General features: G+C 38.6%; 1 protein-coding gene across 4 annotated transcripts in view; it reads left to right on the top strand.

The window, feature by feature from the left end:
• The window catches only part of SMAD2 (SMAD family member 2), a 49,986-nt gene that overhangs the window by 7,117 nt on the left and 29,524 nt on the right, over positions 1 to 13,345 (top strand). For all 4 annotated transcript variants that reach the window (XM_077171224.1, XM_077171223.1, XM_077171222.1 and 1 more), the window contains exon 2: positions 3,954 to 4,243. In XM_077171224.1, coding sequence (XP_077027339.1) covers positions 4,011 to 4,243 — 233 coding nt within the window. In that variant the 5' untranslated portion in view covers positions 3,954 to 4,010. The remainder of the gene's footprint in view (positions 1 to 3,953; positions 4,244 to 13,345) is intronic.

Genomic DNA, 13,345 nt, shown 5'->3' with positions numbered 1-13,345 from the left:
GTTGGAGTACTGGGCTGGATGCACCATGGCTGCATTTTCATTGCAAAATCTCCATTTATCCAAATTGCTCATAATTCAGCCCACTCGTGCCTTGCAGTTTGCACTATCTCTCTAGGCTTGGAGCAGAGTGCCTTTTTTTCGTAAATTAAGGTTGAAATTTACTCTCATGCGAGTACTCATCACAATAGGCTGAAGTATTAAGCTGAATGAAGTCCCTGCCCTACTTGTGTCACATTCTCTCTGCTCACCCTTTGAAAGATACAGAGTCACTCCTGGAATAACTTATTGAAATTCTTATTGATAACTCCTGGCAAATCACTGACATGGCAAAACAATAGCTAGAAGGAAGAAGTTAGTTTAAGCCTCCCAGAATCCTAGTCTGCAGCTGTGATGTATGTTGTGTTTTTGTTAAATAGCTGCTAAGCTGCAAAAAATCATTGTTAGAAAGGGCTCTTTAAATGTATCTCTTGGTGTTTTGGGATTTCTTACAGTTTATTTTCATGGAGGTAACATATCAATTTGTGCTTTCTGATATCTTCTGCAGAAGCTGGATGAGCCCACATCTGTAAGGCAACTGTATAAAATTAAGTGTAGTATCTAGAAATTTCTGATTAGTTAGATCTGAGCTTACAGTCATTTGGAAATGTAAAAAGAGATTTTTTAAAAAATTATTTTCCTCTGAGTATGTCAAAATAATATGAGAGTATGAAATGAAGTGTATGGAATTTCTAAATTCTTTTGTGCTCCAGGATTTAAGTTACTCAATGTGCATTTGAAGCAGGAAGGCAAATCTTTAATAAAGAAACACCAAACCACCAGATAATACAGAAAATTTTATTTCATTATTAGGGGAGAGAATACTGCAAAATGGAGCACTTCATCACAGGGAGTATTAAAAGCTGAAAAATTGGATAAAAGCATTGAGACTGTTTGGAGGGCCTGGGAGAATAGGCTCCAAAAGAGGCTATTTACCGCCTTGGTGGTAAATGAGACCTCTCTGAAGTCTGTGTTTTATAAGGCTGACAGTCAAAGGAGTATTCTGTGGCACTGAAAGGTGTCAAATTTGAAGCTAAAGAACAGTAAATATTCAGATAAGGATAAGAATTGGTGTGTGGAGCAGCAGTGATATTGGTACTTGATTGCCTACATCTGTCAGCACTGAATATTTAGGTGTTATACATCAATTGCTGCTCTTTGAAACAAGTCTTAAAAGCCAAAGAGGTTGTCTCCTTTAGTTCAGTCTTTCTGAATTTCTTGTGTGTGCCTCTGAAGCACCCAGTGCTGGCCTTGCTCAAAGGCTGAAGTATTTTTATAAAGCTCCCAGGGACTGCTGCTCCCTGCTTTAGAAACCCAGTGTGGTTCTTCAACCACTGGAGGCTCTGCAAGCCTCCCTGTTTAATCTTTGGAGCTGCTTGGTGTACTCATTAGGGGTCTAATGTGTCTCACTGCCAGGCCCTCAAATGGTTCAGAAGATATCAGGCTACTTAATTTGGCTTTGTCACCAAAATAAATGATTTAAATTAAAGCACATTTCCAGCTACGCAGTCAACACTAGTGCTGCAGTGGTAGTCTGGGGCTGGAGTTCTCTTTCCACACTCCTGTAATTCATCTGACATCACTTGTAGTACATCAGTACCATGTGTGAGCAGCTTTTTAGCTTGAAAGAGAACTATCTTGGCAAAACCCCCAGAAAATTGATGGGTTTTTACCCTTACCTAGCTGAATTTTTATGAAGAGCATTAGCACTGGTGCTGAGGTGATGGTGCCACAGAAAGGAAAGGAAAGAGAACTGGGCTTCCTGTGGCAAAAAGCTGTTCTGTTGGCTTGACTCCTTTTCATACTGGACCTTGAGTGTCTGAGTCAGTGTTTCATTGAAAAATGTTGTCTACTGAGTTTTATTTTTCTTGTTTGCTGTAGCCAGGTCTCCAATGCAATGCTCAGCAAAACCATCAGTTGGAGTAATTGGGGACAATTCAGTAAAAATTTAATGTTGCTAGAAGAAGAAAATTTCTTTATAGTCATGTGTGAAAATGAATGTTTTATCTTTTACCAGGGCCTCTACAGACAAAAAATGTGCAATAGTTTAAAACTCAGAGAGGGTTGTTCTGGGTTGGGTGTAAGGAAGAAATTCTTGCCTCTGGAGGTGGTTAGGTTCTGGCACAGGTTGCCTGGAGAAATTGTGGCTGCCCCATCCCTGGAAGTGTTGCAGGCCAGGTTGGATGGAGCTCTGAGCAGCCTGGGATAGGGGAAGGTGTCCCTGCCCACGACAGAAGGTGCAACAAGATGATTTTTAACAGTCTCTTCCCAAACCACTCAGTGATTCTGTGATTTAGGATGGAGTATTTTCAATGGCTTGCATAAAATTATCAGTGTTGATCTTGGTCCCTGTTAATTAGAACCTCTGTCTCCCTTACCCCAGAAAACTACTTTGCTTGCTTCTGTCATATTTTTTGGGTGCTCTGAGAAGCTGGTTTATGGAGGTGTAATTTATTTGAAACTGAAATGTCATGCCTACTGAATGTTCTGTTTTGTAGAAGTTGCAAAGTTATGACTTAAATTACCTGTAGAATATAATCTAGTGTTTGTTGACTTGGCCCTCACTGAAACTGCAAAAATGTGACAAGGCATAAATTAGCCATGAATGCTGTACCCTGAAGTACCTTGGATCACGCTGTTGTGCAGGTGGGAGACTTCAGTAAGATGAAGTTGGTGTATTTTGGGTAGATGTGAGGAGTGTGCCTGTGCAGGTTGGAGAGGCACGTAAGCTGCCTTCAAAGCTCAAATCAAATAGCCTGAAGGTAGTGTTAGCTTTTAGCTAAAACAAGGTATTTTCAGCTGACTGAACTAACTTACTCAGCTTGGGAATATGGGAACTTTCTGGAGTTCAAATACCCATTTGTTGCCTGGAAATAGGATCGTTTTTTACTTCAAAGCTATGCTTCCATCCATAGGACCATTAATGTCCTTGTGCAATTTCTAACAGCTGTCTGCCTGTTGATTTCAGGTATTTTATTTTAATGCCTAAAACCAGCCTAATGGAAGCTGCAAAAGCAAGATGCTTTTTCCTAAGTGGCTATCATTTCTCTTTTAAATGATTTGAAGTGCATATTGCAGTGAATGCTAAACATAGCTCCAGTTTCAGCATCCTTTTTAATATTTCATTTTATATTAATATCCTGATCAGGTAGTTATACTGAATGAAAGGCTTTTAAAATTGAAAACAGATAGTTCTACTACCCCGATGCCTACAAAGTAAGATTTTAACTGTTCCTTTAGTGAATTTTGAAAGACTTGATTTTAAGGACTGCCATTTGAGAGGGTTTATTATCTGTAGACCACTGAATTTTAGAGGGGACTAGGCTTATTACTAGACTTGGGGGAAATTTGAAATTGGTGTCCCCCCATGTAAAAATAACTGGTAGTTATTTAAAACATGACAAATGAGAAAAGGTTTGTGAAATGGCTGGCTGTTGGAAGGGTTCTGTCAAGCCATAATGACTAAATCACCTTCCAAACACAATTTCATCTGCTAAATTAATTTGGAGATGGGCAGAACATGCATATATATGTATGCAATTTGTCAATCACTTGGGGAAAATATGAATAAATTACTTAAACCAGCTAGCCTAGGTACAAAGCTAGACTCAAGTTAACCTTCTGTATTTGGTGAAGTTTGCTTTAGTCGGGAAAGATTTGAGAAAAAATTAATTTTCTATTCCAGCAGTAATCTTGGTCTGTGTTTGCTGTTGCAGAGTCTGCAGCAAACTTGATCTTTATTGATGAAGTACCTAACTTTGATACAGACTACTTCTGAGCTAATTATCTTTTTTTTTTTTTTTTTGGGATGCAGTGTCCTGTGGCATTTGGCAGTGAAAGGTCCTGAGGCAGACAGGTATTTGTTTCATGTGAAACCTCAGTGCTAACATGTCTCTTGTTTTGGTTTGTGTTTTCAGGGATCAGGCGAGAATCTCCAATTCATTGCTTGCTGAGTGTCCTGTCTGGTGGAAGTCATGTCCATATTGCCATTCACTCCACCAGTTGTGAAGAGACTTCTGGGGTGGAAAAAATCCGCTGGTGGCACTGCAGGGGCTGGTGGTGGTGAGCAGAATGGTCAGGAGGAGAAGTGGTGTGAGAAAGCAGTGAAAAGCTTGGTCAAGAAGCTAAAGAAAACGGGACAGCTGGATGAGCTTGAGAAGGCAATTACCACTCAGAATTGCAATACAAAATGTGTGACAATTCCAAGGTAGGTGCTATTGTATTTGAAGTTACAGCCACTTAGGAAATGATTAAATGGATGCTCAGACCTTCTGTGAACAAATGACTAAAAAATAGTTGCATGCTTTTGATTCTTTAAAATTAATTAAAACCTGTATTGGATTAATATGGTGCTTGCTTATAACGGAATCACATGCTTTGTGAAGTCACACTTTCGTTACATTTCAATTTTCACTGATATGCAGGATCCTGTTTTTGTGTATTCTGATGATATTTAACACTGGTCTTAGTTTGTAGCACTGCTTCATGCTTTTATTTAATAACCCTGTCTATACTTGGGGAGGGGGGAGCATGGTTGAGCCAACACTTGTACTTGAAAAAATACCAAAAGACTAGTTTTTCCTTGGTCAACACTTCAGTAATCTAATTATTTTCAGTTTTATCTGCTAGTTTAAATGGTACAAGCTGCCTCCATTCTCCCTTTTGAAGGGAAATTTTATCCTTGGAGGCAAGTTGTCTGAAGACCAGTTTATTTACTGTAATTATTGTTATTGTTTAATGAAAACACTTTTTGCATAATAACTTGGGGTATTTCTAGAATTGCTCCTCTGATATATATAAAGATTTAGATGAACAACTTGCATTCTACCCCTTTGGCTTTCCCAGCTTAATTCATAGCAACTGCTGTGCGAGAGCAAGGGTTATGTTTGTAAGTATAATGCAGTCTGCTCTTGATTCATGTTGCACTGAAATCCCACTGGGGTGCCTGGGCAAGCTCATTGTGTGTGACAGAAGTATCAAATCACTTCACAGGTGTGTTTTTCCCTGAAAGTTAGAGAATTTCACTTTTCTGGGCACTTAAGTCACTTGATGCTAAAGTTATTTATAGGGGAGAGGAGCTACATCTGGTTGATGAACTTCATTTCTGTATTAGTGCATTTATCCTAGCTACTTTCAAACTTTGTATTAATCATAGCGCAAGCTAGATTTGACTGGTGTCACTAATGATTCCATATATCAAATGTGTTGTAGCTGTTATCTGATAATGGTTTCAGCATTCTGTTTTCGATTTGACACAGCTGTCTGGGAAAGTCATGACACTACCCTGAATAAATGACTATTTTAATTCTTATTTTTCTCTTTTCTCTTCACGTTTTGTTTCTAATGCTGCACTCTGCTTCTATTTTCTTCCCTAGAATATACCCAAAAATTTCTGGTTTTGCCTTCTGCTTTCTTCCTTTTGCCAGATGGAAACAATAGATTATTAGTGCTTTCTTGTCTCAGTGTATTATCACCAGACTAAGATTGGAACCTGTAAGGTTTTAGGTTTCTTGAGATGACTCTGTGTATTTAGCGAGTCTTTACTGAAACTGAGATGAGGTGCTTAATTGGCAGTTGTTTCATATGACACAAGTTAAACACACTTGGTATAAAAATGTGCACCTAGGTTCTAGAGCTCTTGGATTTTATAGAGCCCTCCTTCAGAGAAACTGGAACAGTAGATATTGCTATTTCAGAAAAATAGATGTCTGCAATGAATTTTGTTAGAAGATACAAACAGTATTCTAATACATCATTGTTTTTGAGTAGACTCACAGTAGTCTACTCATAGTAGAGTATGCTTGCGTGACCTTTTGTGCTAAAGTAGACAAAATAAATAATTCTTTAAAATGGAATACAGATATTCTGTTACTAGCAGTTCTTGCTGTTCTCTGTCCTCCACTCAGCTGTAAAAAGAACTGGACCTGGATTTTACTCCTCTTGAGTACCTTAGGAGTTAGTCAGGAAGAATTTTTCTGTTGGTGTTGGCTATTATACAGGGCTTAATTTTAAATTAAAAAATTGTTTTGGCACTAAGGGGCAGGGTGATATCAGGGCTGCCAGCAGTGCCATACAGAATTTTTTAATTTCATAGCTGGGTTTTATATTGTTGATATTACTTCACTTTGACAGCAGTAGTTTGGGTTCCCAAGAAATAATGAATGTCAACTCAGTATTGTAATGACTTCTTGGAGATTCTGTTCTTGGATTTAGTAAGTTAATGAAACCACTGCTTGAGACCCACTTTAATGAATGTCTTAAAGATCTGCAGATCAGCAGGGATAAATAATAAAATGCTGAATTTGAAACTTTTTTCCTTACTAGTCAGCAGGAAGTTTGTGGTGCCAAGCTGCTGAGATGCAGTTCTGATGTGACAGCTGGGCTAGCTTTCCAAATGTTTTTGTGTATGTTGGTTTTTAGCTAGCTTTAGTTTTACTTACTACTGTTTTTAATTTGGTGCAGATATCGACAACTGTCGTGGGATGCTTCTGTTTGTCACTGTTGCATTATTCTTTAAAAAAAGTTTCATTTGCAGTTTCAGAAGTTTCTGGTCCCCTGGGAGATTTCCAGAGGTTTGATACAGTGTTTAACTCTAGTATACTTTTTCATCATTGAAACCTAAAGCTTCCAAACTCCCACAGACTTTTCACGAAACTGAGAAGCAGCTTGAACAAAAGTTGTAATAAATCACCTACTCAGAAATCTGCATTTTTTACTGTGTGTCATTGATAATTGTGCTGAATCAGGTTTATTCTGCTCCTGTGCTGTTTGTCAAGGTGACTGCACACTAAGGGAGGCTGATCCTGTGTGTACTACACAAAAGCTGCTCATGTGGTAATTAACACAACTTCTTACGAGACTAATGGAGGTTCTGAGAAAGCAGAAGCAAACAGATGGAGTGGGTGTTGGCATTGCACAGCAGGACTGCTTAGCTCTTCATAAGTGGGTCAGTAATCTAGAGCAGAGGCTAAATAAGTACAGAAGTCCTTTTGACACTAGCCCTCTAAGTAATTTGTAGTTATCTTGCTGAATCCTCCCAGCAAGCCAGTGGGATTCTAATCACATAATCCTTGTGTATTCTGAAACTAAATGTTGGCACGTGAGTTCACTTTTCGAAAATACAAAATGAATTTGGTGGCATTTAAGAACTTGTCTTTATGCTCTCTCATGCAGTTTTGACATGGCCAGGAGATGCCGTCAGTGTAGAAACACTGTGAGCATCCTTCTTCTAAAGGAGCAGTTTCTTCCTTCCTAGCCTGGATTATTCTTTTGAATCTCAGAATCCTAGATTAGTTTGGGTTGAAGGGAACCTTAAAGATCACCTAGCTCCAACTCCCCTGCCATGGCCATGTGCAGAGGCATCTTCCTCAAAACCCAGTCCAAAAATGCTTTGTAACTAGTGGAGGCTGAAATCCAAGCATCTAACAAACCAAACCATGCCATGTAGTGAATAATCAGCTGGCATATTGTCATATCTTTTGCATGTAGTCTGGCATATAGTCTTATCTTTGTTATTTAAAAAGTTGTTTCAGTGGTAACAGCACAGAGAATTGGAATCCAAAGTATGAAAACACAACTAGTTTCAGCATCTCAGTATTTTGGTGTGATCAGCTGAGTCATTTTTCTGTCTTAAAAAGAGTACAGATATGCTTCATGCCTTATTTCTGCTTCTTTTAAATGGGACCAGAAAACAGTTGCTTTTTTAAAGTGCCTTATAATGTACAACTAGTGAAAAGAGTTTGGTTGGGTCAGGTTTGGGATAATAGTGACCTGGACTGTTGTAGTTCCTTTATTTTCAAAATTGGAAATAAATTTAAAAAAACAAAAACAAACCAAAACCTAAGGGAAGGGAAGCATTGGATTTGAACAATTTTTTGTTGACATTAATAGCAATAGTCATATTTCAGTTATTATATATAGTTGCTTTTGATACTGTATGTGGAACTTGTTGTACTTGTAACTACACTTGTTGAACAAGTGTAGTTAACACTTGAATCTCAGCTTTAATTGGGGGGCTTAGTTCCTGCAGAGGAGGTAAATTTTACTGCTGATTTACATTAAATTGCATCACAAAAGTAGAGCAATGTTGAAAGTTGATGGAGAGCACTCTGGCAGATTTTTGGCTGAGGAAAGGTTTAAAAACCCAGCTTTCTGGGTTTAAAAACCCAGTTCAGAGTCTCTCTTCTGGGGTGCTGGTACCATGCAGGTGCCTCAGAGTCCCAGGTGAAACGCAGCAATTGCTTCCAGAGCAGAGCAAGGGCTAATACTCTTGTCATGCTCTTGCTTTCCAGCCTGCGTTGCCATTGGAGTTTTAGTATTATCTGGTCTTACGTGTGCTTTCTGTCCCTCTTGTTTAACATGAGGAGAGCTTCTCTGTGCCATGGTTTTTAGAAGCTTATTCTTGCTTGTTTTTTTGCAGCTTCCCAATTTTGACTTAAAGAGTGAGAGTAAGAATTTAAGATGATCTATGGAATTTGCAGTCCATAGTTAAATTTCTAAAGCACCTGGCTTCTGCTTCCAATATGAGCTGAATACTGAATTTTTGTACCATTCGGAATCAAAGAGAAAGCCCTACAATGGGTTCCATGGTTTTGGGAATGTGGAAGATACTGAGGGAGTGTTGGGAATGTGAAGCACACAGTTACAAATTAAGTGACTGGTTGGAATTACTGATCAACTTCATTAATGTTGATGGTGCTTTGAGGTTTTTAGGAGGAAGTAGTAATATTTCAAATATTTTAAAGCCATACCTCTATGGCTTTCACTTCATCCAATAATAAAGGCTGGCATTTTTTTTAACTGCTCCCATGGAATTGGTTACACCCTGATTGTTCTGGGGAAATAAGGTGTTGTTATTTAAGCATTGCATTCAGAATACCTTTATGATATTCTTTCCTAAATAAATGTAAAAACACAGTAGTGTGCATTGATTACATCTGAAGGCTGTAGTGTTTTTGGGTTTGGTTGTTGTTTGGTTACAGCTTTTTTAGTGAAATAAATGTCCATGTGACTTCTGAGCCTGAAAGACTGCTCTTGATGCTGAAGTGAATAATGCTATTGACACAACTTCTCTTAGGCTTGCTTAAAGTATCCAGGAAATAAATCCAGTATATCTTAATTTTGCTCTATTTCTGATGTACTCTGAAATGCTTCAATACTTAAAGCTGCAGAATCTGATGAAAATTTGTCAAACACATGAAAACAAGGCCATTTGACTGGATTAAAATCCTTTGAAGAAACTATGTTTCTCTGTTGTATAAATGTTATTCCTTTGGTTGCCCCGCAGCCCTTTCCTCATTCCCTACCGTGAATAAGACAAGGGGCCTAGGCATGGCTCATGGCCCATGTTAAAATTGTTTTCTGCAAGTTGGCTCTCTTTATTAGTTACTCTGAGCCTCTGAGAATGGAGCTTATGGGTGCAGATCACAGTGTCTACACAAGAGTTAACAGCAGGAGTACACTGGGCAAAGAAATACCCTGTTCAAAGATGGGGAAGCTGGCTTGGAACTGCTGTTTGAAAACAAATATTTTAAAATAATGCTTTTTGGATGCCTTTTTCTTCACGTAACTGAGTAAAAAGTAAATTTAGGTGTAAAGAGGCGAAAAAAACAAACCCTCTACCAGTTAGCATGTTGTCTTGAATTTCTTGGGGATATTTGTCAGGAAAGTGATCACATAGCTAAGTGCAGTAACCTAGTTTTAAGAATGCTTTTGATCACTAATAGAGCTGAGTTGTCAAGTTGCAGCTTCTAGAATAGATTGTTTTCAGGCTTTAATATCTTTCCCCAAAATAGGTTACTTCAGAGGAGAGCACTACAGGTACTCCTTTGTTCCTTCTCAGGTTCAAGCCATAGGACACAGGTGATTTCAGCAATTAAACTGGGGAGCAGGGAAAGTTTCTCTGGGAACTGTTCTAGGAGAGTTCCCAACATCTGCTAAGGTATGAGCAAGTTAGTGAAGGGGACAGTGGTAGGCATTTGGGTAGGCATGGTAGAGCCTAAAATAACATTGCAATCCAGACCGAGGTGAAGCCTGTTTTCCCAGAAAGAAAACTTGGCACTTTCTGATAGTTTGTAGCAGAGATGGGAGACTTCACTATTCAAGCTGGGGATGGACACTTATTCTTAATCATAGTTTAATATATAAAAAATGTCCTCAAACCATGTAGTGTTTCTCAGTCTGGATGCATTGAGTTGGATGTAAATGGAAATGCATGGAAACTGTATATCTTAATATCTTGAATATCTTAAGCTTTCAAAAATATGTATAGATATTTAAGATGATGCTTCAAAGTTCACTAAGTACTGTTTTTCTTGCTGAGATTACAGGAATAATATGCTTGTAAATCGTTTGTTGACAAACTGACTCCCTTTTCTCATGACAGGCTTATTGAGGATTAAGCAGACCCCCCTCTGTTTTTCTCTTGTTGGAATTTCAATAAAAGCATTCTTTCAACAAAGCCAAAGAAATCTTTTCTGGAAGTATGGCAAGAAACAGCTGAGATTTTGGGGGATATTAGCCAAGATTAGCTTCATAATCTTGTGCTCCTCCTTATGATATCTGATACTGTGAGTACTTTGGATGTGTTCATAGGAAAGGTGTAGCAGGAGAATCAAACTGCCCTTATTCTGCAGTCTCATAATTATGGTGGAACTTAAATATTGTTCTCTGTAAAAGACTAAAGGATGTGGTTATAGACAAAAGGATACAGCCCTAATTATGTAAAATGACATGTTCAAACTCTAGGCTGCAAAATGCCTTTAGATGCTGCATGGATATACAGTGGGAAATAAATATTCACATGAGGCTTGACTTCAAGGCTCCCTGAAACTTAATGTCTAAACTAGAGTTTAGCAATTAATATGGCAATGTTGTTATCATGTTAAATACTGTTATTCCTTCTTTTATTAACCCTTTCAATGTAATTTCCACATTATAGTCTAAAAGGAAATTTTGTTAGTTTTCTCCTATTTGATTGATGATGTTGCTGTATTTCATGTGTGGAGTAGGATGCAGGATGGATATGAGCACAAGGTAATGCTTTTTTCTTCTCTAATAGCTTTCTTTTCCTCTACTGCCACTGGAATAGTCTCTCTCAGGGATACCTGAGAGCTTCTTCAGGTGGCTTAAATGGACTTCATGAAAGGGGCTTTTGACAGGGGCCTGGAGTGATAGGACACAGGGAATGGCTCCCCACTGCCAGAGGGCAGAGTTTTATGCGATATGGAGAAGGAATTGTTCCCTGTGAGAGTGCTGAGGCCCTGGCACAGGGTGCCCAGAGCAGCTGTGGCTGCCCTTGGATGCCTGGGAGTGTCCAAGGCCAGGTTGGATGGGCTTGGAGCAACCTGGAATAGTGGAAGGTGTCCCTGCCCATGGCACAGGGTTGAATGGGATGAACTTTTTTACTGAAATTAAGGATCGCAGTTGTGTTCAAGTGTAATTGAGTGAGGTTTAATTACAAATACTAAAACATAACTGTTAACTTGTTTTGTGGCCCAGCTGTGGCTGGTGGTGAGGACTGAATTGCTGTAGCTGAGGTTAAGCTTTAGTGTAGGCATAGCTCAGGTTACAGCATCTTACAATGATGTCATCCTGAAAAAGGAAGTCTTAGAGTATTAAACAAAGATACTTAGGGCTGCCAGTTTTAAGCTCGTGCAATTCAGGAAGCCACGTGACTTACCCACATAATTTGTTAGAGTTGGTGTGCCAAGCAGAGAGTGTTGGCATGTCATTTGAGCTAGGTCAATGTGTAAAAATACAAATGTGAAAAATACTTAGCACGTAGGAAAATGCTGTATAGTTCAAAGGAGCTTGTCTCTCGAGTCAGAAGGAAGAAATGTTGAATTTTGAGGATTACATTGTATACTAACTGGAATTCTGGATAAAGCTGGGGGAATGTGGATTCTGGCCTTGGATTTCCTGCCTTTTCCCAGGTAACCTAAGTTTCTAATTTGCTGTTATTTTTCTATAAATGGAGATATATTTTTTTAAGGATTGTAATATTGCCACCTTCACTGCTATAAGGTGTATTAATTGTTTAGAGAGTGAGCTTAAAAGTATTTTGCTGTTGAAGTATCAATGATGGGAAAGCAAATTTGGGGGTGAGAATGTGAGTGGTTAGGATTTGTGAAAGTTCTTTGTTTAAGTTGATGCTGCTCTTCATGAGGATTCCCTTAATGGTAAGAAGCAGGAAAAGTCTGAATCAAAAATAAGTGTTAAAGGAAGTGCTTAGGCTTGCTTGATTTTTTAAATTTTTTTTTTAATTTTTAATTTGCAGTTAATTATCAGGCTAACAACTGATGCTGAGGCTGCTTGTGTTTACTTTAGCAATTTACCTGCACAGTAGGTTCTGGTAGAAAGTTTTGACTAGGAAGAGTAACACCTGCATCTTGACAGTTCATGCTGCCATTAAGAAGATGTATTAGTCACTCAAAAAAATTTTGTTGACTGTGCTTTATTGTCAATACTGAGCCCCAAATTATCTCATAAATAGTTATTTTTTCTCCAATAAAGGACTCAGTCTTTACCCAGCCGCAGTCTGTGCTAAACTATTCCCTATCTTGCTGTGGTAAGTCATGCCTTTATAGCTGGCCAGCTATTTAGTGTGGTGAAGATTCCTCTTCTCATTATATTCTTCTGTAGAAGTCAGCCATTTTAGTTTTCTTGGTACTGTAACAAAACACCTGAGTGCTGTTTTTACTAGTGTGAATGTTTTATGACAACCCAGCCAATTTTACATGAGAAACTTCCCAAATATGTTGCTCACGCTGTTAGGCTAGGAGGAATTTATAGGCTAAACAAGATACTGCAGTTCCTTTACTGCTGCAGCTTTGAACACAAATAGCTGTTTAATAGGCTCCCTACTGATTTAATCCCACTTGTAATGTACACCTGCTAATTTAATAAAAGTAATTTCCCATGTCTTGTTTACTACTTGGGGTTGTTTTGTTTATTTTTTTTTTCCACTTACTCTGACTCAGTTGCACAGCTGATTGGTAGAAAGCTTCTGAAATTTACTGTGTACAATGCCATGGTCTCATCATGAACAGCTTTCTTTGGCTTCTGTCATGTTCAATTGTTTGAAGCCGACTGGCAGGATACAAGAGAACAATCGGGAGCTGGAGTGAGTTCACATCTCGCTGCATATGCTTTAGAATTGGCAGAAGAACAATGAGGTTGGGGAAATCCCCTTGAACAAGTGCTGCACAGTAATCTGACTTCAGCATTTGTGCAGGAAAGATCCTCCAAACTCTGGCTTTTCATTACAAAATATACAAGGAAGTCTTAGAACTAGAGTTGAGAATTTTCA

Source organism: Agelaius phoeniceus, chromosome Z (genome assembly GCF_051311805.1).
Source record: "Agelaius phoeniceus isolate bAgePho1 chromosome Z, bAgePho1.hap1, whole genome shotgun sequence".
NCBI classification, from domain to species: Eukaryota; Metazoa; Chordata; class Aves; order Passeriformes; family Icteridae; genus Agelaius; species Agelaius phoeniceus.
Note: the sequence above shows the minus strand (reverse complement) of the source record. Positions and strands in the feature narration are given on the sequence as shown.